Below are 24,485 nucleotides of genomic sequence, written 5' to 3'. Positions count from 1 at the left end.
TTGTGGTTTTTATCATTTGCAATCACTAAATATAATCTGAAACAATATAATTTATAAAATTATTAACAAAATTATTTTTATTTTTATTCAAATAAGCTCTCTGAATACGACGTTTATCACGCGTGCTTATTATATCTTATGAACCTAACTCCGTCACCCACATGCTCTATGATATGGCAGGGAATGAAGACTCATTAACAATTTAGTTAAAACTCCATTTGTATCTAGACCAAGTTATAATAAGTAAAAAAGGTGCATACAATTTAAATTGTATTTAATTTCATCGAAATGAAATGATCGCCAGAATAAAAAATGGGTCCATGTAACAACAATCACAATGGCCTTTTCAGAATGTATGGATGTCGTTTGATTTATATCCTTACATATTTCAAATATTTTATATCATTAATTCATATATTACTTATTATATTATTTATTTTTTACATTTTTAGAAATGTAGCATATTCTAAATAGCGAAATACCGGAGATATCTATACCCTGTATAAGGCAAAAGTATCGGCATGAGCGATTTGACGTTATCATCAAGAGTAGTGCATAAAGGCAATTGCGGACTGAAAAAAATGTATTAATTACCTTAATCAAAAATGCATTACATGTGAAATGTTTCATCTTGACCTCTCTAAAAATGGCTGACCACCTTAAATGGTCGAATGGGCCCGCATGTCAGAAATATCGATATTTTAGTGCACCCGTGAAAAAGTTTTAGCTGATTTCACACAATTAATGGTGCATAAAATGAACAAGGTTTAATTCTGTTATTTTTTGACACATTCTTAAATTTAACCGTTGCAAATTGTTGACATTTGATTAAAGATTTTTGACATGTAAAAAATGACGTCATAATCTTACTTGAATTCAAACGGCGAGGAGTTTCCCTAAAGTGACGGAGTTAGGGTAGTGACGGAGTTAGGGGGCTATGCGATGTAATGATGATCATGCACCTCCCTGCTCAAAATCTTTAAAACAAGGACGAAGAAACCTAAAAACTAGCGAAAAACTTAAAAGATCATAATAGAGTGCAAGGCCTGATATTGAAAAGGTGCAAGACTCTGATCGAAATAATTTCCTGTATTTGTTAACTATCAAGATAGGTTTAATGTGTATATGTTACTAAAACAAGGTGGCTAGTAAACAAAACAACCTCCCATCTCCCATCCCAAGGGGCAAACTGAAATTCTCCCTGTATGCATTTCAATGGAAAAAAACAGCTATAAAGTGTTACTCACTTTTTCTGTTCCACCTTTTTTCACCATAAAAGTATAAGCCTTACATGTACATGTAAGTGACATTATATAAATAGTGCCTGTTTGGGAGGGTAACAGTTGAAATTGACACCCCGAGAAAACCATTGTCAACCGACGCGAAGCGGAGGTTGACAATGGTTTTCTCGGGGTGTCAATTTCAACTGTTATCCTCCCAAACAGGCACTATTTATTTTGTTATACTGAATGTCTTTTTTAAAATTTTTAAGAAAATTTTACTGCTTTTATATAGGAATAACGTGAATTCTACAGCGAACCGTACGCGCACAATATTCGCGCATGTAACATTTTTTAATGTTACCCGTTGCCAAGTGCGTTGCTAACGCTGAGGGTAATAGTAAATATTATTAACTGCGTCTTAACCAATCAGATTTCAGTATTTAACATGAAAGTATAACAATCAGTATTAGTAGAAGTAAAAAAGACGATTTTCTAAACATTTAATTAACACTACATGGTTATTTTGCCCCCCCCCCCCTCTCCCTAGAGTCAGAACCCCTACTTCAGGTGACATGAAATTTATAATTTTGGTAGATGGCTTCCTGATCTACAAATCTTATGGCCTGAGCCCCTGACCCAGGGTTTCATCATTTAGGTCGAGGTGTTTGTGGACATCATAATCATGCATTCAATTCTTTTTACCACATATGTAAGAGTAAAGAAGATTTTCTAAGATTTAATACATTTTCACTATATGGCTATATTGGCCCCGCCCTAGAGCCTAAATCCCCGACCCAGGAGTCATGAAATTCACAATTTAGATTGAGAACTTAATGGCCATCATTGCCATGCATTTAGTTTTTCTCAAATGTATATGGGAGTAGAGAGGATGAATTTCTAAGAGTAAATACATTTTTACTATATAGCTATATCAGCCCCACCCAAGAGCCTGAACCCCTGACCCAGGGGCCATGAATTTCACGATTTATGTAGAGGGATTAATGGACATTCTTACCATGCAATCAGTTTTTTCCTCACAAGTGTGGGAGTAAAAAAGATCTTTGAAAATTGGGCTTTTTGGCATATTTAGACCTGCCAAGCAAAATATGGTACTATCTGGAACCTTGAAAGCACATGGATATGAAAATAAGACTAACTCTTTGTAAAGAGAATGAAAGCAATGCTATTTATTGAACAAACTGGCAATACATTTCTCTCTTTATAAGTTTTTTTTTGTTCTTGCTTTAAACAAAAATCTATGGTCCACTTTTTATGACTTTTACAAAACCGAACATGCAGTACATAAGATATTCGTTTACAACACCAAAATACACTGAGAAATGACTGTAATTCCAAACATGGTGGAAAATTTGATTTAAAAAAAAAAATAAAATATTACATCTTGTCCCTATGGACCACTTTCCCTTCTGATTAAAAAGAAATACAAGAGAGTAAAAAAAAAACCAACATCCTTTTCCTACACCCAGGAATGAGAAAAAAAAAACCCGGAGATAAGACAATTTTTAAAAAATACATTTTCTGACAGAGTGCATGTAGATATCCAATGGTTACCCTATAGTACATGTAGTAGAATGATTGATGTCCTGGGCACTGTGTGGGGGGGGGGGGGGGGGGCATACAAGTACAAGTAGTGAAATCACTTCTGTATTTTAGATGGGGCTACATCAAATTGATATAAACAGTCATAACAACACTTAACAAGCTTGAACAAAGAAACTTTGATGGACAACTAACATTGCATACAAAATAGCTACAGATTTTGTCCTGTTTCACTAGTTTTCCTGAATTAACACATTTATGCTGTCTTTCATGAATAGGTATGAAATATTTTATTTTTTAAGTAATATAATATTTCCTGAAGCTTTATATAAGCTTCAACAATGATCTGTACATTGCACTAGTTTTCAATCTATACATCTTCTACAACGCACAAAATTGAACGAACACTAATAAATACATTAGAATGAATCACAGGGGGGAAAAAATGAGATAGATATATTTGAATTTGTATTAAAAAGAGCTGGATGGACAAGGTCATAAAGAAAATCTCAATATACAAATTTTATAGTCAAAACATATGGGTTTTTTCCTTTACTGAAGTATATTTATGGCTTAGAAATCATATTTAATGTTTTAGTGGACATGATGGATATTTAGTTGATTAACCAACCTCTTTAATTAAGCCAATACAATTTTGGATGTCAATGATTCTCAACCTCTTCAATTATATTACACATCTGCTTCTAATACACAAGATGACTCTAAAATAAATATCTCCACTCATCCAAGTACCCAATATATTTTCATTAATTGTCATTATGTGAAACTAGGACTACAATCTGCAATAACAGCCTTTTAATCCTTTCATGAGCATCCAAATTTCATTTTACTTCATTTTATTAGAGGAAACATGTAGTTTGTGACTATAAAACAAAAATTATAAGGATAACATACCATGATAAAACAAGATTTGAAATAAAATTGCATCCTATATGTGTGGTCCTCAAGTGTAAAAATAAATGAAAACATTTAAAAAAAAACCCAAGATATTAGAAGAAAACAAATCATCTATCTAAAAATAAGCATTATTAAAATCTGTTTAAAATAAATAAAACTATTTCATGTACATGTAAGAGAAAAATTGCAAAAAAAAAAATTGTCAATAATATAAAATGTACTCAAGTAAACTCAGACCTATGTTAATCAAATTAAATAAAAATTGATGGTAATGCATCTTTAGATTAAATGTCAGCTCATAATCCTCTGGGGTAAAAAAAAAATTGTCTGAGGTCAGATTCTGTGTTGAACAACAGTTGGAAAATTTTGACATCAACACCAGATACACAACATGGCGACACAAACACAGATATCCACGCTCCATGCCTGGAGGTGCACACACCAAATGAATTTATAATTTGGTCCATGGACTGCTATCCTCTCAATAAGGTCTAAACGTCTCAACCAGTGTGTTGCAAAGCTTGTCCAAATCCAAAACCTTTTGGTCCAAAGTGTTTACCATAACAAGCTGTGAGAAAAATTGGTAAATTTATTTCCACAACATTGAAACAAATTTCAATAAAAGAATGGCTATTTTGAGATATGACCCTCACTAAAAACCAGACAGAAAGAAATTAGTATTTTTTATATATATGGTAGACAATGATATTACAAATCACATATTACAATTTGAGAAAAATTTCTTTTGTAGTACATGTATTTTTTTAATCTGCTTCGAAGTGCAGAAAATAACAATATCCTATATATTCCTATAGTAAATATACCTGTATTTTGAGATGGTCCTTAAAAAGAACCTGATGGTTGATATTTTTAAGACTTCACAAATATATAAATACCGGTATAGGGTTGATGAAAATTAATATGGTTAAAAAAGGTAGTTTTTATGCAAAAAAAACACACCCCAAACCAGCCTCCTTAAGTGGTGTTAACATTACGAGAGCTATTGCCCTTTCTTCAAAGTATGATCTCAATACAAACATTTACAGCAGACATTTGCACTTTCTCCAGTATGTAAATGACCTCAGTTGTACTTACATTTACAGAAGATATCGCCCTCTGCCTGAGTCACTGTAGTGGAGTCCAATTTCTTCCCACATGCAGTGCAGTTAAAACAAGCTTTGTGGTATATCTACAATATGAAGACATTCATTGTAGTGAAGATATGATACAAATTAAACATAAGTTTGCCCTAAAAATGTACGCATACACTGAATTTGATTACACACACAGAGCTGTTCCAAAAGAATACTCACACCACCTCCTCCCATGACCTTCTCTGCAAAGAACACCGCTTTGCCACATCTGCCACACATGTCCGAGGAGCCGTAGTTACCCGGCCTCCTGTTGTCCTGCTCCAGCAATGGTGCCGCCTGAGCCACAGCGTAAGACGAGACATTCCTACAGACAGTAATTGAATCATAGGAATACTTTCTATCATTTCACGAGACATTCCTACAGAAAATAATCAAATCATAGGAATAATTTCTATCATTTCACAAGACATTCCTACAGACATTAATCGATTCATAGGAATACTCTCTATCATTTCAATAAAGGCCTTTGACCTTAGCAACATCAATGTGCATAAAAATATGATGGTACATGCTAAAGTAATGCAAAATTTACTTAAATGTTACTTTTCTAAAGAAAACATTTTTTTAAATTTGTAGGTAAATTCTTAAACAGTATAAATATAACCTCAATTTTTCTTTGAAAAAAATCCAACTAATTAATTTACTGTACAATATAATCTGAAAATTACTCATACCATTGAATAGTGTACACAATTTTAATCTAAAACTTGGCAAGATGCCATATATCTGAGTATTTTTCATTTTATTCACTTTAGACTCATGCACTTACTGTTTGGTCACTTCGTTAGGGTTCCCTGTGTCCATGGAGAGTCCGGAGGCTCCAGCTGCAAAGCCGTATCCTTTTGGTCCGAACAGTTTACCATGGCAGTTCTTGCAGTAGACATTGTCATGGTGGTCGGTGCAGTTGGTGCTGTCAAGTCCTTTGTTACAGCTTGCTGTAAAATTCAAAATTCTTACTGTAAACAACACATTACAGCTTGCCATCAAATCAAAATTCTTACTGTAAACAACAAATTTTAACACAATTTGCTGTAAAATTAAATTCTTACTGTATAAAACAACACAATTTTTTAAGGTATTCTGGTAAACCATGCAAGCCATTTTTAAAACCCAATTTGCTTTCAACTCCTCATCATTAAGGAGGCTGGATAGTCAACAAATTAACCATCAAATCAAGAAAATTTTTAATGATGATTTGTGTCGCTTTAGTCTATTATTTAGTACAGAAAAAAATCCATATACTCTATCTTTGGAATTAGGATTTTTCCAAACATTTTTATGTATGATTCTTCTTCCAAAGAAGATCAATACAGTCTAAAAATGGCCACAACCATTGAGCCCTCTTAAGGAATCTTTACCACGCATAAATACACAAGTTTTTCTTACCACATCTGAGACAGAGTTTATGGTACTTCTTTCCCAGAGCCCTGACTTCTTCCGCAAAGTACACCTGTTTTCCACACCTGGGGCACTGGTCCCCACCCCCAAATCGTCCTGATCCACCCCTGCCATTCATCAGTGGAGCAGCCTGGGCCTGGGCCAGGTGAGAAACATTTCTAAAAGTCAAAAATCTTAGTTTAAAAAAAAAAAAAAATTTAAAAGAAAAAAATATATATCCATTACAATTTAACATTTTTAAAAATTTTTATTGCCTTACTTTTTGAAATAAAAACCTTTAAAATTTCATATAAGATCAAACTTTTTAATAAGCAATTAAATGTCATATAATACTGATAATTGTGTATGAACTGAATATCTATACTATACTGCTTGCAAGTGTCATTAATGATTTTGTACACATGTATTAAATATGCATTTGCATGTTTTTAAGAATACTGTTTAGATGAAAGTGACCATATACATTCATTTTTCAATCTCCAGGATATTGATATTCCTCAACATGCTTTAATCACCCTTCTTATTATTTATTGGTTATTCATGGAACAATATTCCCTGAGTATGAATTTTTCAATTGATTTCTCGTTTGTGAAATATTCATCAACTGTCTTGGCTACTAATATGATAAAATGTTTATGAAAACAAAATAAAATAAACAAAACACATTGCCTAACATTTATACTCATAAATATGATGATTTATAAGCAAATATTCCAAGTACATAAACTACCAATAATTCTTGGCAAATGTTTAATGAGATCTTCACCTGATGCGTCTACTAAATATTGCTATATTTTTCAATTTGTTCCACCTAAATGAACAAAATATGAAATTTTCAAATAAAAAATAAACTTTAAAAAATTGTTTTTGAAAAATAAAAGATCTCAATGAAACTAACACTATTGACCATATTTTCAATTTCAAAAAAAACTTCTAATTCCATAGAACAAAATCATTTGAACATGCAGCATTGATTGAAAAGGAACCATTGTCTGAGAGCACTGTTAAATAAAACTTACTCAGTGGTGACCTCATGCCGGCGGCCTGTGTCCATAGAGAGACCAGAAGCACCCCCAGCGAACCCGTAACCCTTGGGTCCAAAGTTCTTGGTGTAGCAGGCCTTGCAGAAAATCTCATTGTTGTGGTCGTTGCAAGTTGTGCTATCAAGTAGCTTGTTACAGTTGGCTGTCAAAAGAAACAAATTTTAATTATCATTAAGGTCAAGATGTAGTGAATGAAAGATGCCTACAGGTTTATGAAATTCAGAATATAGTAAATTCTGTCAATGATTCTTCATAACAATAGCTTAATTTGTTTGAAAGGGTGTAACAGCTATGGCTTTTTTTTTAAACACAATGAAAAATCATGTTTTTATTAAACTGACAATATATTTGTACAAGTACATGTAATATAAAGCCAGAAAGGCTACATGTACAGTTAACTCTCTGTAGTTAAAAGAGAAAAGTCAGTAAACAAGAGAATGAGATGAGGAAACAGGTGAAAGCTATTTGTCATAGAGGAAATCCTGTAGTGTAGGCATTTTTAATTTGTTTCCTTCCATCGTGTCATTGATAATGCTTGACAGTCAATACGAAAACTTCATGTTGTTTGCCTTTTTTTTTATTTGTACATGATGAATTTCACTTCAAAGCAGTTCATGTGTATGAAGCGGACATACTCTATAGTCTCTTTTTTCCTTATATTAAAATTTACATATTAAGCTGTCCCTCTAGTCTTTGAAATTATAGTTAAGAGGGCTTGGATAGTCATGGCCATTTTTAGACTACATTTACCTCCTTTAGAAGAAAAGCTGTATATAAAGAGGTGGGTGTGAAAATATTCAGACCTATAAGTTTAACATGTTTTGACTTTTTTTTTCAAGAGATAATAGTAATGGCTAAAAAATTATATATAAAAACTTGTAGGTAAATCTCCACAACAAAAAAAACATATATAAAAAAATTATGGTAAATCTCCACAACAAAAAATGAATCGTACCACAAGCTAAGCAGAGTTTGTGAAACTTCTTTCCGAGGGCTCTCACTTCTTCCGCAAAGTAGACCGCTTTTCCACACCTGGGGCAACCGTCAGTTCCGCCCCACTTTGGTTTGCCCTGGTTTATCAGGGGGGCACCTTGAGCCTCTGAGTAATGCGAAACATTACTACAAAAAATCAAAAAGAATTCTGTTCTTGTTAATAATGTAAGATTACCTGCAATCTTGGACACAATCAAGTTATTTTGGAGAGTGGGGAGAAATAAAAAAGCACTGTGTTTGGTAAACATGGTTGTAAAATGGAAGATTCTTATCTTTGAGTGTGCAGGGAGGCAGGCTTTTAGTGTAAGCTAGCAGTGAAGGCACAAAGTGAGGTTTCATGAAATGTTTGTCTGTCAACAGCTGTCTATTTGCCACTGAGTTATTTTTGGAAAATTTCAGACACATTACAGATAAGCTTCATTTCTGTATAATTAGATCTAGAGCTATTGCATGCTGAAATAACATGCACACAGGGGTTCAGTGGAATTTATGGAAACACGCAATTCGAATTTCAAACATATGATAAACTATATTTTATGTTTGTTTTGTACAAATAACAGTACCTTTTACAATGTTCTAACAACATGTAAATGACTAAGTCTAATTAACTAAATGACTAAGACAATCATGTGCAATTTCTTTTTGTCTTTCTTTTTTTTTTTTTAAAGGGAGGAGGATGTAGTTCATCTCATGATGTACATTAGAATATCTTCTGACAGTAACATTCTAGAAAAAAGGACCAACATTTCGGGAATTTCTTTGAAGTCCAATTAACGTACATGGACCTTCCTAATCAGCTGACAAACATCTGATCTGTCAATCAGTCTTCAGACTGACATTTCCTACTCTGGCTCAAAGCCAACTGATCCAGTTCTAAACAGAATCCATCAGACATCTCAAAAAACATTAGTTTGAAAATTTCTCAAAAAAATTAAATAGAATACTAATGCAACAAAGGGGTAGGGAAGGCACATTTTTTTTTTATCTTTTGATTACGATCAACCATTATGAAAACGTTATAAAGCATAAAAAAAGATACATGTATTTAAAAAAATATTGCTGTGTAGGATGATGGATATACATCACTGTAGATAAAAATCTCTCACAGGTGTATCTTATGTATCAAGGAATGATTCATCACCTGCGGGTTTGCTGATGGGGGTTGCCTGTGTCCATAGATAAACCGGAGGATCCTCCGGCAAATCCATAGCCCTTGGGTCCGAAGAGCTTCCCGTAGCAAGACTTGCAGAATGCGTCTCCGTCATGTTCTGTGCATGTAGTGCTATCCAACAGCTTGTTACAGTTTCCTGATAAAACAAAAAAAAAAGGATTAGAGGTATTGAAAGCAAGTAAACCAATTTCAGATCATGATAAACTCGTGTCAAGGAGATTAAAGAAAATCAGTCAAGAGGGAGGCCTTTTTTAACAGTTTTGATATTTATTTAATTAATCTGCGGAAACAAGGCCACAACAAGACACTGAATGGAGTGATAATGAGTTTTAACTACGTAATAAAATTACTCAGCCATGAACACAAAAATGCCAGAAGCGATGCAAACACCGAAAGAACAGACCCCCAAATATTCAGTGATATTAATTGTAAACACTTGGGTTTGATAGTACTATCTGACAGGTTGATTCTGGCAGGAAATTTAATGTGTGCATGATAAATCTTAATTTTCTTGCTGCAAGTGTACAGAAACCATAGGGTTTACACCTGTCAAAAACAAGAGATATACAGAGAGACTAAGCTCCAAGTCCTACTAAATTAATTCAGACACCATCTTATCTACATTTGCATTGCATATTGCCATCAGGCTTTTGTTTGTAAATGTTTATTTCCCCTAATGCCAGACATTTCCTAATGGATTGGGCCTGTGGTTTTCGAGGTTTTAAAACCCCATTTTAAACTTTTCTTACAGCCGTTTTCTACAGAAAAAAGTTTTTTTTTAAGCATCTGTTTCTTCAGCTAACAATATACAACTTCTAATGGATACAACTATTTAGCTTTTCCATATATCAGTGATCTATAACTTGATTACATTATTTGGCCATTTTTATATCAACTTTCAGTTTGAATATTGATTCTTTTTATTATAACATAGTAGCCTCTCTCTCTCTCTCTCTCTCTCTCTCTCTCTCTCTCTCTCTCTCTCTCTCTCTCTCTCTCCCTCCTCCATATAACAGTGTACTATAACATGATTACATTACCTGGGCATTTTGATATCAACTTTCAGTAATAATATTCATTCTCTCTCTCCTCTCTCTCTCTCTCTCCTTAATCACTCTCTCTCTCCTTATTCAATCTTAGAGATTGCAAATAACTCTCAGATAAGACTGCCATGTGTCAAATTAAATACTCACCACATTTGAAACACAGTTTGTGCCATTTCTTTCCCAAAGCCTTTATTTCCTCTGCAAAATACACCATATTTGAACATCTTGGACACCGTTCTGCCATTTTCCTGTTATCAAAGGATGGTCGCCTAGGATAATAATACCAATCTGTCAACATATTGAAAAATTTTTCTAAGGACTCTTTCCACGAAACACTCTAAAAACTCTTTGGTAAAAGAAGGAAGCGAATGCCCTCAGTTCCTTCTTTGTGCAGCCTTTCCCCGAGTTTGCTCACTCCTATAAACTGTCAAATTTTATCCTTATCAAGACTTCAAAGTAAAAAAAAACCAGCACACAAAGAGGATGTTTCATCCAAGAACCCCAATCTCTTGCATTACTCAAGGTATCTGGTTCTTCGAAGTGGGCATGAGTCAGCCCTTGGTTCCCCAAGCTTTGCAGCTTCCCCAAACTGTTAACTGTTTGTTTTAAAATTGGGCTTTCCAGTAATTGATGTTACGTGAAAATGTTATTTATAAACACTAAATGATCAACATAGCTGGGTGTTTTTTACTTTGAAGATCAAATTGAACTTAATTAACTTTTTTTACACTAAGGTTTTATAGTGGAGCTGTTTCGGGGGATTTAAGATGATTATGTCACCTTATGTCAGGAAAAGACCAGAGTTTATTCAATGGCTTAATTAAAATATCAAATCTGATTATCATTAATCATAAATCAATAAGAAAAACAAATCTTTGCAATCAATTTAAAAATAAAGCTGACAGAATCTTTATTCAGGGTATTAGATTTAGTCTGCCTATAACGAATCGAAGATTGATTATAGCGACCTCTTAATACTGGTTCGGTTTTTGGCATTTCGCTTTTATCTGCATGCTTACAACTTGAGTGAAATGAAAAACTGCAGAGCTTGCACAAATGATCTGCTACTTATCACCACAAGGTGGAGTTCTTCAGATTAGAAGAAGATATTTTCATATATATAGGACCCTGCGATCAAGAGTGCAGTCATCCTTCAGTGGGAAGGAAAATTGATACACTGTACAAGTATACATATCCATCACCTGATTTATTTCAATCCAAAAAGAACCTTATACATACAGATATTCTTGATTTGTTTCCTGAACAAATCTTGGTTTTTTGTGAATTTACAATACCTATAGAAGTGCCATTCATTGAATTCATATATTTTTTTTTTCAAAATAAGGAAAATATAATTTGATATGTATTCATCCACTAGAAGCAGAGGGAAATCTAACCCTCATGGTTTTTCCTTATGAATAATTTAATTAACAGCAAATATCATTACACTGCATAATACACTAGCCGTCATAAATTCCAGTTCATATTACAAGAACCAATGAGATGAGTTTTAATGATTGTGGCATATCATTGCCCATAGCTAGCCTTATACAAAAATCATTGATAAGATAAAGAATCTCATCCACAAACCTTAGTACAAAAGCATACATGTACAAACACTTACATGTATATGATAAGACAATATAGATTTAGAAACAATTTGTCATTAACAGTGTATAAGATTTTATCTATGTCTATCATCTAAAAGTCACAGCAAATCTCTTTTCATTTCATTACTAAGAGAATGGTTATTCCAGACTGTCAGTTTGGTAAAGAAGTCTTTAGCTATTGTCACGATTATTTCACATGTAAATTAGATATAAACTTACATTACCTGCATAAATAAGTTACGGTACATATGGCATGAACGACCATAAAAAAATTACAGTAAAGCCTCAATATTACCTGAAGAAATCCCAAGAATGTATGTTTTTTTGGTAGAGACCTCACCACATGCCAAAAAAAATAAAACACACAAATTACCTGTAGGTGTATACTGGTATTTACCTGTATAAGTCTCACAGGGCATAAATGTTTCAGCTACTATCTCCCACAGTACAATTATGATAATTTATGGACAACTCCCTAACTCAGCTGGAATCACCTTGAAAAATCTGCCTGCCAGTTATTGTATTGTTTTTTTTTTTAGTTTGATGACGCTACTATACAACTCACCTGTGTGTGTCTGCTTTATCTATGTAGAGAATACCACAAAAAAATACAATAACAGCGTGCTCAATAACCCAGTGTTTACCAGATCGATGTGCATTGATACAAATCGATTGTAGGTTTAAAGCTACTAAATAGAAGTTTAAATTTTTATATTGACGGTTATTATTAATAGAAGAAGGGTGTGCATTTAAATCCTTGTTTATTTCATGACGGTATGACGTCTCTTAGTCGCCTTACATGTCCTCTATAGTAAGACATACCTGAGATTCTTTACATTCCGGATAAGGATTTTGCCGTATAAGGCAGCATTATTTATAGCTACCGGTGAACAGCTGTTTAAATTTGGACATGGATGCCTAGTATCGGCGACATTAAACCTCTATTGGGCACTGATTTTCTTAACATGCCACTCATCCAATGTGTACTGTAAATTGTAAGTAGCGAAAATACACGTGTGGGTGAAAACGAAAGTACGTCCACCCAATTTCGATTGTTTATTACTATTACCTACCTTTATTTGTCTACCTCTTCCGGCGTTCAAACACACTTTAATGTTTACCGCGTTCGACTTCGCTGATAATTTAAAATACTTCCGCCAATTTGTTGTCAACTCTTTGCACACGACACGCTTCAGCTTAGAGTTACCTCGCTTTGACCCCCCCCCCTTCTAAACTTTTTTTTAATATAACCACTTAATCTGTTCATCGCCCAATCAAATTGCATCAAAGATTTTTATTATGTCTAATTGATGTCAAGGTTTCAATATCATACTGTCCTTCAAACATACATTTTGAAGAGACACTATGTGCAGGCCAATTTGCCAAATTCTAGCTATTCTGTTTTATAAACACATATCAATAAGAACAGGCACCGGGGCCATAAAACTTAGATGAGCTTAGTTGTGATCTAAGTCTCACTTTTACAAAAGAAACATATAGTGGAAAAGTGAGACTGAGATCAAAAGTGAGCTCGTCTAAGTTTTATGGCCCCGGGGCCAGAAGATTAATACTATAAGCATTTCAAGCATACAAAAAAGTTGTCGACTTTATTTTCAGGCACAGAGCATCGGGGGGGGGGGGGGGGCTGCCCAGCCCCCCCCCCACTTTAAATTTACATACAAAAAAATTAATTTACATGGAGTTGCCCCCCCCCCCCCCCCCACTTTTCTGTGACCATGTAAAAATTGAGTAGAAAATAAGGAAATAAATAGTGGAATGGAAATGAAAAGCACATTAACTGAAAGAAGTCAAATAACTAATTCATACATGTATTTTCATTGTTAAGATTAAGAATACTACTAATTAAAGTCAACAAAATTAAAAAACTTTAATTGAAGGAGTGGACCCAGTCAATAATCTTTTAATGGTTTACACAAGATCAATACAATGTACTTGAGATAATAAAACACTGAAATAATGAGTTGTTCTTCCTGGCACAAAATACGATACCATGGTTTGTTTTTAAACGACAAATTTTTAGCTTTATAGAATGAGAACCTATCATCTTTACAAACTTTTACAAGTGATGTACCAGAAAATAAGACAAATTGGGAAGTAGTCGCACAAGTTTCAATATATACTAATACATGAATATCATTAATAAATTTTACAAGCACACGTATTCGTTATTTTTTGAAGGGTTTTTATAGCTTTTTCGATTATATCTCGTATATAAAATAGTTGGCGTCTTTTGTCAAGAAGGCAATAGCAACATCTTCGTTAGCGAAGATGGCATATCAACCACAAAACACAAAATTAATAAAAAAAAAACCCCAAAAACAAACAAACAAAAAAACCAAGTGGCATATTACCGGGGACTATATTTTCTCAAAAATTCAACCGGTACTTTACCTGTAAGTGAGTATATACATGTATGACATATTCACAATCGTACGAAGATAAAGAGGACAGGGTTTGGACTCACATGCTTCTTTCCAAAAAAGTTCTAATACATGTGCATGTATGGTTAAAAAAAAAAATTCTCCCAATTGGAAAAAGTCTGGGTGCGGGATTGTGACACATTACTGCATTAGAGAGAGAGAGAGAGAGAGAGAGAGAGAGAGAGAGAGAGAGAGAGAGAGAGAGAGAGAGGGGGGGGGTGTCAGTGTGCGTAATTTTACCAGTTACTAGAAATTATTAACAGAGTTAAGCTGTAATAAAGGAAAGAATTAAAACTGCGCATGCTTTTAAGATATGTATCGTAAAAAACATGCATTATGAAACAAAGTACATAGAATTTAAATTTTCTTAACTTTAACTTTAAATGTAAGGACAGCTCTTTCAATAGATCACTGACTAATAGCTGGTTTCACTGTTCCAACTCAGGGAGCAATACATTTTATTCAATGGGTAAGACCTCAAATTTCCAAACTTGTGTGATTGAATTTCGTCTTTTACACCTATAATATCAAGAATTTCGCTACAAACCAAGGTTAGTATACAAAGCCAGATAAAGTGGAATATTATTGTGTATTGAATTTGATGTCGATTTTCTGAGTAATGGGTTAGTACATCATAATCATAAGTTATTCTATGTAAGTTTCATAGTTATTCTGTTAAAATTACTAGTAACTGGTAAAATCACGCACACTGACACCCCCCTCTCTCTCTCTCTCTCTCTCTCTCTCTCTCTCTCTCTCTCTCTCTCTTCACAGTAATAGATACGAAATGTAAATCTACGTGAGAATTGCCATTTTGAATTCTTTTTATCATATAATGGCAAATACACACAGTACATAAACTTATTGCTTATATTCTGCGACGATGAAATATCCCAAAGGATTGGTAAATTATTGAATCAATTAATTAATGAAAAATAGTGTCAGAAAACAGGCAACAGACAACAAGACCTTATATTTGGCAATTAATCTGGCGCTTCGCTGTCATTCTACAATTGTTTACGAGATTAATGGGTGTAGATATTGCACAGTATAAAGAAACCCCAAATAACAATATTCGTTTATATAGGATAACGTGTATCTTTAAAATCGCCGTTTATATATACGTACTTTAATATACACAGAAATGGCTGAATTCAAGGTGGGGAATAGAAGTAAATCTTTCCCTTTTAAAAGAGAAATGCCGATGTTCATGAGTTCTTCTAGAAGTAAGTAAAGAGGCTCTTTACCATTCTCTCTCTCTGCTTCTCTCTCTCTCCCTCTCCCTCTCCCTCTCTCTCTCTCTCTCTCTCTCTCTCTCTCTCTCTCTCTCTCTCTCTCTCGTCATTACACCTATTACAAATACACAAATTACTAGCATACCCTACTGATCAAATCAAACGACAGGTTTACAGTTATGGGTGATCGACACCCCCCCCCCCCCCCCTACAAAAAAAAGAAATGAATAAAACACACCAGTGTCTTCAAAAGACCAGGTTATTATTTTCGAATTCAAATTTTTCAATATTTTTTAAAGTTCACTCTCACAATGAGACATCTTCAGTTGGTAGAAATTAAAGGACATGATTCGTTGTACATCTATCAACTTAGCTATAAAGATACAATAAGGGATCGTTCCGAACGATCAATTGACCTTAACTTTTCCCTCTACGTGTATACAAACAATCATGCAATGCGTGTAATCGGACCAAAGTTAGTTTTGTATTTTAAAAATCTTTAATCTTACATTTGTTTTTATGTCAATCAGAACTGGACACAAAGTCATTAGAGAAAGAACTGCTGTCTCGGTTCAAAAGCAGACGACTTCATCCCCATTACCACGTGCAGATGGGTATCAATAAATCGCCGCGGCAACGGCTTGAAAAGTCGTTCTACCCAAGTTCCAGGCAGCGTGAGTACAAATCTATAGATTTAGAACCATTTTAAAAAGACCTTGGACTTTAAGTAGGGTGTAGCTATCTATTCCTTGCGTCAAAACAAGTTTAAAATGACTCAGTTTCAAGCGAAATATGCATCGATTGCGTAGTCTTATCTCAAAAGCCAGAAAAATCTTGTTGATTTCATTGAGCCATGGCTGAGTGGCTAGCAATGAAATAGACACGCCCACGTCACATTGCTGTTTGACACAACTACCCAAAGTCCAAGCTCCTGTTAAAATGGTTCTATGTAACATAACTGTATCAAAATTATCCTTAAATGTTATTACTGAAAGTCAAAATATTCTTACATCTCTGCTCCAGTAGCTGTCCAGTCCATAGATCGAGTTTACCATAATGACGTCACATTGCCAAGCATAACATGTGCAGCAGACGACCGTATTGGTGCTGACGTCATCGACACTTTCGACGTACATAGCCATAAGAAACACGACCGTGGCCATAATGATAAACACAGACATTCTCTACCTAACTTGAAACCCCAGAGCCAGTTTAATGGGTACTCGAGTCAAGGTGTAAATTTTGAAAAGCAATTTACGTCGCCTCGACTGAGGAATTCTGACGATGCATCTGATTCAAGATTCTACACCATGAACAAAAAACCCAGAGGTTTGGCATTTTGATTAAGTAAACTATTAGACATTTGCAATCTGTTGATACACGTTTATTATATTATAGAAAAATAATAATGTCATTTTAGGTATTGCTATAATAATCAACAACTACGAATTCTACAAAGAAATGATAGCAATTACCAATAGTGGACCACAGACTCTGAGAGTGATACAGAAAGGATTGAGGCGAGATGGATCCATAGAGGACACAGGTACAAATTCTTTAATGTGTATATATGATTCTTATCCTAGCAAGCCATGTAGTTAGTTCATTTTTGTGATCTTGTCATCTTTGCACACCGGCGGGAGCTTAATTTGGCTTCAATAAATTGTTTTATAATTCTAAAGAAGGTTGAAAATAAACATAACAAACGTACTGAAGAAAATTGTGGTCGAAAATAAAGGACAATTAAATATTGATAAAAAAAAATTGCTTGAAGTGTAAAAAAATCGTTTTTTATTTTGGTTTCTTTGCAGACAAACTGGGTTGCTTCTTCAGGAACGAATTACATTTCATTGTCAAGGGATACGCAAACGTACCAGCGCGAGACATGGTCAAGATTCTGAGTGACGTCAGCGATGACAACCACGCCCAATTCGATGCCTTTGTCTGCTGTATCGCCAGTCACGGTCGGAAAGGGACACTCTTTGGAAGCGACTGTCGCGAAATAAAAGTTCATGAAATCACGGGTTTGTTTACAGGCAGTCGATGCGTCTCCTTGTCGGGTAAACCAAAATGCTTCTTTATTCAGGGCTGCTGTGGAGACCATTTCAGTCTAAAAGGTACTTATTCTCAAAAAGATTATTAAAGATGTAATCTAACCGAAGCTCATATTTTTTATGCCTTCTTGTCAAAAATACTCTTGATACTGAGAAAAAAACAAATTGTGGCTGACCAGTATTTTGTACATTCTTTTTGCAATGTTAGATTTACAAACTTCTCCACTTGGGTAAAGTGGTGGACCTGGATAACTTAATTATATGAATGAACTATTAGATCTATGAATGAAACATTCACGACAATTTGTTCCTTTACATTCAAAACACAGATGTTCTGAGCGGTCCGAGGAATATTCCTAGAGAACACAGCTACATCCCGCTGACCTGCGACTTCCTCATCGCTTACTCCATGGTAAGAAATTGTACGGAGTATCCGGTGCGGCAGAGCGAGAGCCTCCTGTACAAAACTCTCTTGAGATACATTAGGAAATATTCACACAGGTACACTCTCAAAAGCATTGAATCTCTAGGAAGTTCATTTCACTATTTGAAAAATATGGCAGAACATTTAGAATGGTATTGTTTTCAGAATGTTGAGTTTGTGGTGATATAGGAACAGTAAAATCAAGCAACAATATTCACCTAAAAGAATTATGATTACAAATTACACCTTAAAATCTATCAGAGCCTTTTAAATCGAACACAAGTCAGTTATAGTTTAATTACTCGTTGAAGAAAATTATGAACTTTGGCGGAGGAAAAGGTTTGGGAGGATCAAAGCTTGATTTCAGTTTATTTTTTATATTATATATCAAATAGTTAAAAAAAAAAGATTTTATTAAATATACATGTACTTCTTTATCATATTTTGTTTCGGCATTGTTTTAATAGATAGTTCTTTATAACTGGGTACTAGCAGTTTACCAACCGTTGGTTGTTTTTAGTGACTGAGCATTCGGGCCTTATTTTGAACGCCTAGGGATAACGGTTTTTATAACAACATTAATAATATCGTTTATAATATATTGTCACTAACCATCATAACAATATGTCTCCATCAGGTACGATCTCACCAGCATCATGGTTCGTGTCAAGAAGGCTTTAGCCAAACTACAGGAGTCAACCATCGGGGTGGACAGTGTCTTTCAGTGCAATTTCCGGGCCCAGTTATCATTTTGAGTAGACACTACATGCGCTGGACAAATGGATCGAATTGAAAAATAACACAGAGTGAGAGAGAAAGAGAGAGAGAGACTTAATTAATGTTTTTCTTTCTTTTTTGTGGACATATACATGGGTTTTTTTAAGAATTAAAGCGTTGGGGGAAATGTAAATGTATATTTTCACAACGATCCGAAGTTGATATGGAATTTATTTCCAGTTCCAAGGATACACATTCTTTGAGTATCATGATGTGATAATTTTAGTCGGGAGGTGATTATATCCAATACAGCCCGACTTTAATTATCACCTCATAATATTTTAAAAATGATTCCTTATTGCTTTTATTGATATAATTTTTAGCAATTGTACGATTAAATATTTCAAATACAGTACTGACATAACGTTAAATTCATTTCGTTTAATTATGCAAACCCCGCTTTGCGCCCCACACTACGTCATTTGCATCATTGATGAAATATATTCCAGACTACTTGGATGGGTAACGTTATCACAAAGACATTAGAAAATGTAAACATTATCATTCAACCATTTTGTTACAGAATTTTAAAAGCCGGTATCATCATGATTAATGGATAGGATATAATTACCATTTTAACGTTCAAAGTCAAACTCTTGGAATAATGCTTTTTTCAAGAATAATATGTGAAAGCTTCTTTTAAAATATATTATCTAATCAAACCAAGAGCTTTGATTAATTTTTCTTACATAACAGCCTAGGAGGTCCGTACAATATATATATACAGTTGAACTTCGGTATCACGAACACCTATACCTTGAATACAATGGATATGTTGAAGTGATTTTTAAGTCCCAAACATTTAAACTAAGTATTTTACTCCTGGTATCTCGAATTCTCGGATACGTCGAAGTTTTTAACCAGTCCCACCTAAGCTAGTTCGAGGTAACGGAATTTGACTGTATATACTCGGACCAGATCCCCTATCAATGCATGAGGAGAATTTCCATGTCACTTTTCATACTTCATAGAGTTCATTTATCATTAAAGATAATTCTTTGTTTGAAAGTATAAATGTTTAAAGCCAAACCAAGGAACATTTCTTAATTTTACAAAACCCAATGATTCATAAAAAGACTGTTTTGTATTCAAAGATATTTACCTTATGACTGCTAACTACATATTCATTTGTAACTCAAAAAAATACAAATAAAAATTTAAAAAAAGAACAAATCCTCTTTGTTAGATAATTGCATGTTTGGTACTTTATTTAATGTATTAAAAATTGCACAACTACATGTATATAAAATGAAAAACATAAAACAGACTTTGCATGTAAAAAATTGTTAATGGATTATTTAAAGCTATATATAGAGTTTTATTTGAGAGTTCCTGGTGTTCCAATCAACCAATTTGAGATTCTTCTTTCAATAATACAATATCATAAATTGCAGTGGATGTCCACTAAATTAACAAGCTTCAAAAAATTGTGCACTGGTCTTCTTAAACTAAGTAATGTTCTGTTGTGGTATGAAATGGTTAAAAAAAACATGAAATATTGCACAAAAAACAATAAGCATTGCTATGCCTACAGAGTCTTACTGGCTAATACCAATAGAAGTTTTTCCTTTTCATTGTTGACTAGATCCAATACTGGTTTTCAAATAAAAAAAAAAAGAAAGAAAAATTTCTCTAAAATGGTACATCTTGATGCAAAGGAGAAAATAAACAAGTACACCTGAATCTCTCATTGTAAGTACAAAGATGCCCCTTGATATTTTTCACCACTTGATTCACAAATATTTTTTGGTTAGGAAAACAGTCTTAAAACTAACATATATTTTTTCTTATATAACTCATAAAGGACATCTGCAACAGTAAAAAAAGAAAAGCAGAGAATCTAGATGGCATCAATATTAAGTACTAGTACATGTAATTACAACACTGACAAGGAAGTTCTAATAGGAAATCTGCGGAGGAATACAAAGACATTCACAGGAGGTTGCACATCGCCCAAAGTTGCTCAGAATAAAAAGTGAGACGCTTGGTCCCTGTATCTATGCCAACAGCATCTGTAAAAAAAAAAAAAAGAAAGATGATTATACAATTATTTTTAAAAAATTGACAAATTGTTAAACAGGCGAATATATCTAACTCATAAAACATGACTATGAGTAAGTCAAGTACCATACATGAAGTATGGACAAAAAAAAAATCAGATAATGATTTTTTTTTTTTACCATAATTTAACCTAGCCTGTCACTTCTGACATAATACTACAACACCTGTAGTATCAAATATAGTATTTTGGTCCTGCTTTCCTATCAATTATTAAGGGCTTCCACACATATTAGCAGAGTTGGCTTTCACATCTGAGTCAAAGTTGTGAAACCTGATTTCGTATATTTTTTTTCCGACAGATTTCATTAATATTTCATATAGCCTTCTGTAAGATAAATCAATATTTGAAATACATGCCAGTTGTGTTAATCACCTGCAACAAAAATATTATGTTGTCTTCACAAGTTTAACAAAACCAATATCATACCTATGAATTATAAACACCAGCATGTACCTGTGCATGGCTTTAATTCTTAGTGAGAAATAGTTTAGAATGTGCTCAAGGTTTCACAAAACGACTTAGGGTGGCCTATTTGGGTTTCAATGTTGAATATTTGTGTAAACTGTTTATTTGAACATTTGATAAAGAGAGATCTTGAGCATTTATTGCAGGCTTAAAAACCCCAAAAGGTACAATTTAATTTTAGCATCAACTTTCAAATTTCTCTGTAAAAGGTTACTGCCTTTAAACATACAAAATTTCTAATTTATAACTTCCTTTTGATAAATATTTCAATCTGTCAGTGAGTAGGTTTGCACTGGATGTATTATACATGTTGCTACCTTAACATTTTATGTGTGTACAGTCTATTACCTCTACAATATGGAGCATGGTTTGGGCTCCCTGAAGGGATTTTCTGACTGGTTCACTCCAATCACTAAAGCATCATCCTGAGCATGTTGGTTGGTATAGCTTAGGATGCTGAAATGGAAAATCATAAAAATTGGTTTTTTACATCTAAGAAAACATTTCTGGCTCAATAAAAGTAGTTTGATCCATTAATTTTGGAGATGGGGGTTAGAAGTGTTGTTGATGTTAAGTTTTTAAATTGTCCATAGACTTTTGTACTTATAAATTACAACTTCTCTGTTTTGAAAGGTTAAAAGTACAAAAGGAGTTTTTACGTATCTGTGGCATTGTAACACTTAAGGATGTATTGTCGACTTTCAGTCATGCTGTGCTGGGTTGAGCTTCCTTGTATGTCATACAAGTAGGGTATTAAACTTCCTTCACATTCTAAATGTGACATTTTACCTAGTAAAACAGCCCACAGGTACCACTCTGGTATATCTCCCATACTTCATAAATGAAAGACAATGATTCTTATTTTAATACTTAGTTAAATCAATGATAGGCTGGAGTTCACCTCTAATTTTTCAATCATTTTCCTTGTAAACTTCGAAATGTGAATTATTACAAAATTTTCAAGTATCTTCAGAAGTGAAGTGGTCGAAAAACATAACCTAATAGTAATCTTGCACAAAACTTGCACACCCAACAACAGAAGGAAATTAAACATTTTGTTATTCTCTAGATAGATAAGAGAGAAAATTTAGTATTGTATGATAATAGTGAGACCTTACAAATTTTTATATTGTCACTGCATTAAAATTGAATGCATTAAAACAGATATGAGCTTTATGTTAAATAAAAATAAATTAATGCTAAAAACCAAATCTACCTATTCATGGGAATCGATAAAGTAAATCTGGATATCTGAACAATTAACAGAACACAGTTCCAACCATTAAAAAAACTGAACCGTATATTTATTGCACACAAAAAAGTTGCACATGGTTTTAGACTTTTTAACCTGACATAAGTCTTTAGAAATATATTCTGTGAAAATTTTGATACCACAAAATTCCTGAGACATGTGATGACCTTGCTTGCCTCTGAATATCTTTTATTTTAAACACCCTCATCAGCCCCATAAAGTAAAATAGTGTAGATTGTTTGCAGGTAAAATATTGGCGACTCTAGATCCTGAGGTGAATTTTACATGTTTCACTTTCAGAGGTTGGTTAGGGTGTTTATGAAAATGTTTGATGCTATGGTAAACTGATGAACAAGTAGTTATATCTCAAGAATTTTTCAGTATGAAAATTCTTACAATATATATTCCATAATTAATATAATAAGTCCAAAACCATGCACAACTTTTTGTGCACAGTAAGTGTTCAGTTATTGATGGAACAGTAGCTCTACAGTCTGTCAAGCCAAATTTCCCATAGAGCCACAGTTCTGCAGCTATATAAGAGCTCTGATAATGTCCGTGAAGTCAGGACCTATGATGAATTAGTAAATTGTTTGTATGTAGATCTACATGTATATTACATATCTTTTCTCAGATGACTACTGTGCAGGCATTATGCAATCCAAATAAAATACTGTTATAAATAAATCAAAAAACAAACTTTGTGACATAAAAACTTTATATCTTATTTTGCATCACTACATTAGAACATACAGTCATTTGACCAGTTCCAAATTTTGACCAGTTCTGAATTGTTCATATTAAGTTACTTTGTAAATAAAAAATAATTAATAAAAATAAAAGATAAAGAAAAACATCAATACCTCAAATATAAACACTTATTATAAATGCTTGTTTAAATTCTGTAGCGGTTTCATTTTTGTGGTCATATATGTATTCGATATTAGTCTTAGATTAGTCTACCTACTTTTGCTATGCAATAAATCAAGGTTATTGCAACACTTATATGCGCATAAAATCTTCTGTCGGCACCTTAAATTTTCACTTGTAACAAGATTTCTAAAATCTTTTATTAAAAGTGATATGGTATGTATTTTAACATACCCCAAAAAGCATGCAGGATTTAATGTAAAAAAAAACGCAAGTAGATGCATAATTTTATGGAGCCGACATTTTACGAGTTACAGATAATCAATTTGTTTTCCTCTGTTTTAAGATTTATCATTAAATGAAAGAATGGATTATAACAAATAGTTCTGAAATTTATTAAAAGTCTTTCTACTTTCTAAGTCTTGAATAAATCATATTTTACCACAACAACGATAAGTGGAGGTGCTGCAACTTTATTAGGAGGTAATAGGATGTTAAAAACTAGTCAAAATTATGCTATGATTTTGTTTATTATTTCTGTGCAAATCAAACTGCACATGATAAAAAAATTACCAATAACTGGGTGGTATATATCAAACCTGTTACTCAACAGGGTCAATCGACGGTGTTTATGGCCGGAACTTTTCTATCCACATTTGATTTTGATGGAAACAGCTATGCTATTCAGAACTCATTGGCTAATTTGAAACTGGTAAAATGGCTTCCCATGTAATTTGTTAGAAAAAAAATTAAATACAGCAATATTGCATTAATTAATATCAGCAGGGC

At 33.5% G+C, this 24,485-nt stretch overlaps 2 protein-coding genes across 12 annotated transcripts; one reads left to right on the top strand and one right to left on the bottom strand.

The window, feature by feature from the left end:
* Positions 1 to 2,603: 2,603 nt before the first annotated feature.
* On the bottom strand, positions 2,604 to 13,302 carry LOC128167424 (muscle LIM protein Mlp84B-like). Of its 6 annotated transcripts, none has more exons than XM_052833153.1 (10): positions 13,190 to 13,302; positions 10,654 to 10,794; positions 9,431 to 9,596; positions 8,252 to 8,415; positions 7,273 to 7,438; positions 6,242 to 6,411; positions 5,625 to 5,790; positions 5,015 to 5,159; positions 4,797 to 4,890; positions 2,604 to 4,269 (listed from the first exon to the last, which is right to left on the bottom strand). In XM_052833153.1, the coding sequence occupies exons 2-10, from the start codon at positions 10,748 to 10,750 to the stop codon at positions 4,202 to 4,204; spliced, it is 1,236 nt and encodes a 411-aa protein (XP_052689113.1). In that variant the 5' UTR covers positions 10,751 to 10,794; positions 13,190 to 13,302; the 3' UTR covers positions 2,604 to 4,201. The 6 variants fall into 6 exon arrangements, with proteins under 6 accessions (XP_052689113.1, XP_052689121.1, XP_052689146.1 ...); XM_052833161.1 differs by having other exon boundaries at positions 10,654 to 10,775; positions 13,190 to 13,301; XM_052833186.1 differs by lacking the exon at positions 13,190 to 13,302 and adding an exon at positions 12,682 to 12,800 and having other exon boundaries at positions 10,654 to 10,775.
* LOC128167460 (caspase-8-like) lies at positions 12,807 to 20,705 on the top strand. Of its 6 annotated transcripts, none has more exons than XM_052833219.1 (8): positions 12,807 to 13,111; positions 15,700 to 15,783; positions 16,323 to 16,466; positions 16,816 to 17,121; positions 17,213 to 17,338; positions 17,604 to 17,909; positions 18,176 to 18,347; positions 18,908 to 20,705. In XM_052833219.1, exons 2-8 carry the CDS (start codon positions 15,702 to 15,704, stop codon positions 19,023 to 19,025), a joined length of 1,254 nt encoding a protein of 417 aa, XP_052689179.1. In that variant the 5' UTR covers positions 12,807 to 13,111; positions 15,700 to 15,701; the 3' UTR covers positions 19,026 to 20,705. The 6 variants fall into 6 exon arrangements, with proteins under 6 accessions (XP_052689179.1, XP_052689171.1, XP_052689164.1 ...); XM_052833211.1 differs by lacking the exon at positions 12,807 to 13,111 and adding an exon at positions 14,969 to 15,108; XM_052833204.1 differs by lacking the exon at positions 12,807 to 13,111 and adding an exon at positions 14,973 to 15,026.
* Positions 20,706 to 24,485: the final 3,780 nt, after the last annotated feature.

Source organism: Crassostrea angulata, chromosome 1 (assembly GCF_025612915.1).
Source record: "Crassostrea angulata isolate pt1a10 chromosome 1, ASM2561291v2, whole genome shotgun sequence".
Classification (NCBI taxonomy): Eukaryota; Metazoa; Mollusca; class Bivalvia; order Ostreida; family Ostreidae; genus Magallana; species Magallana angulata.
Note: the sequence above shows the minus strand (reverse complement) of the source record. Positions and strands in the feature narration are given on the sequence as shown.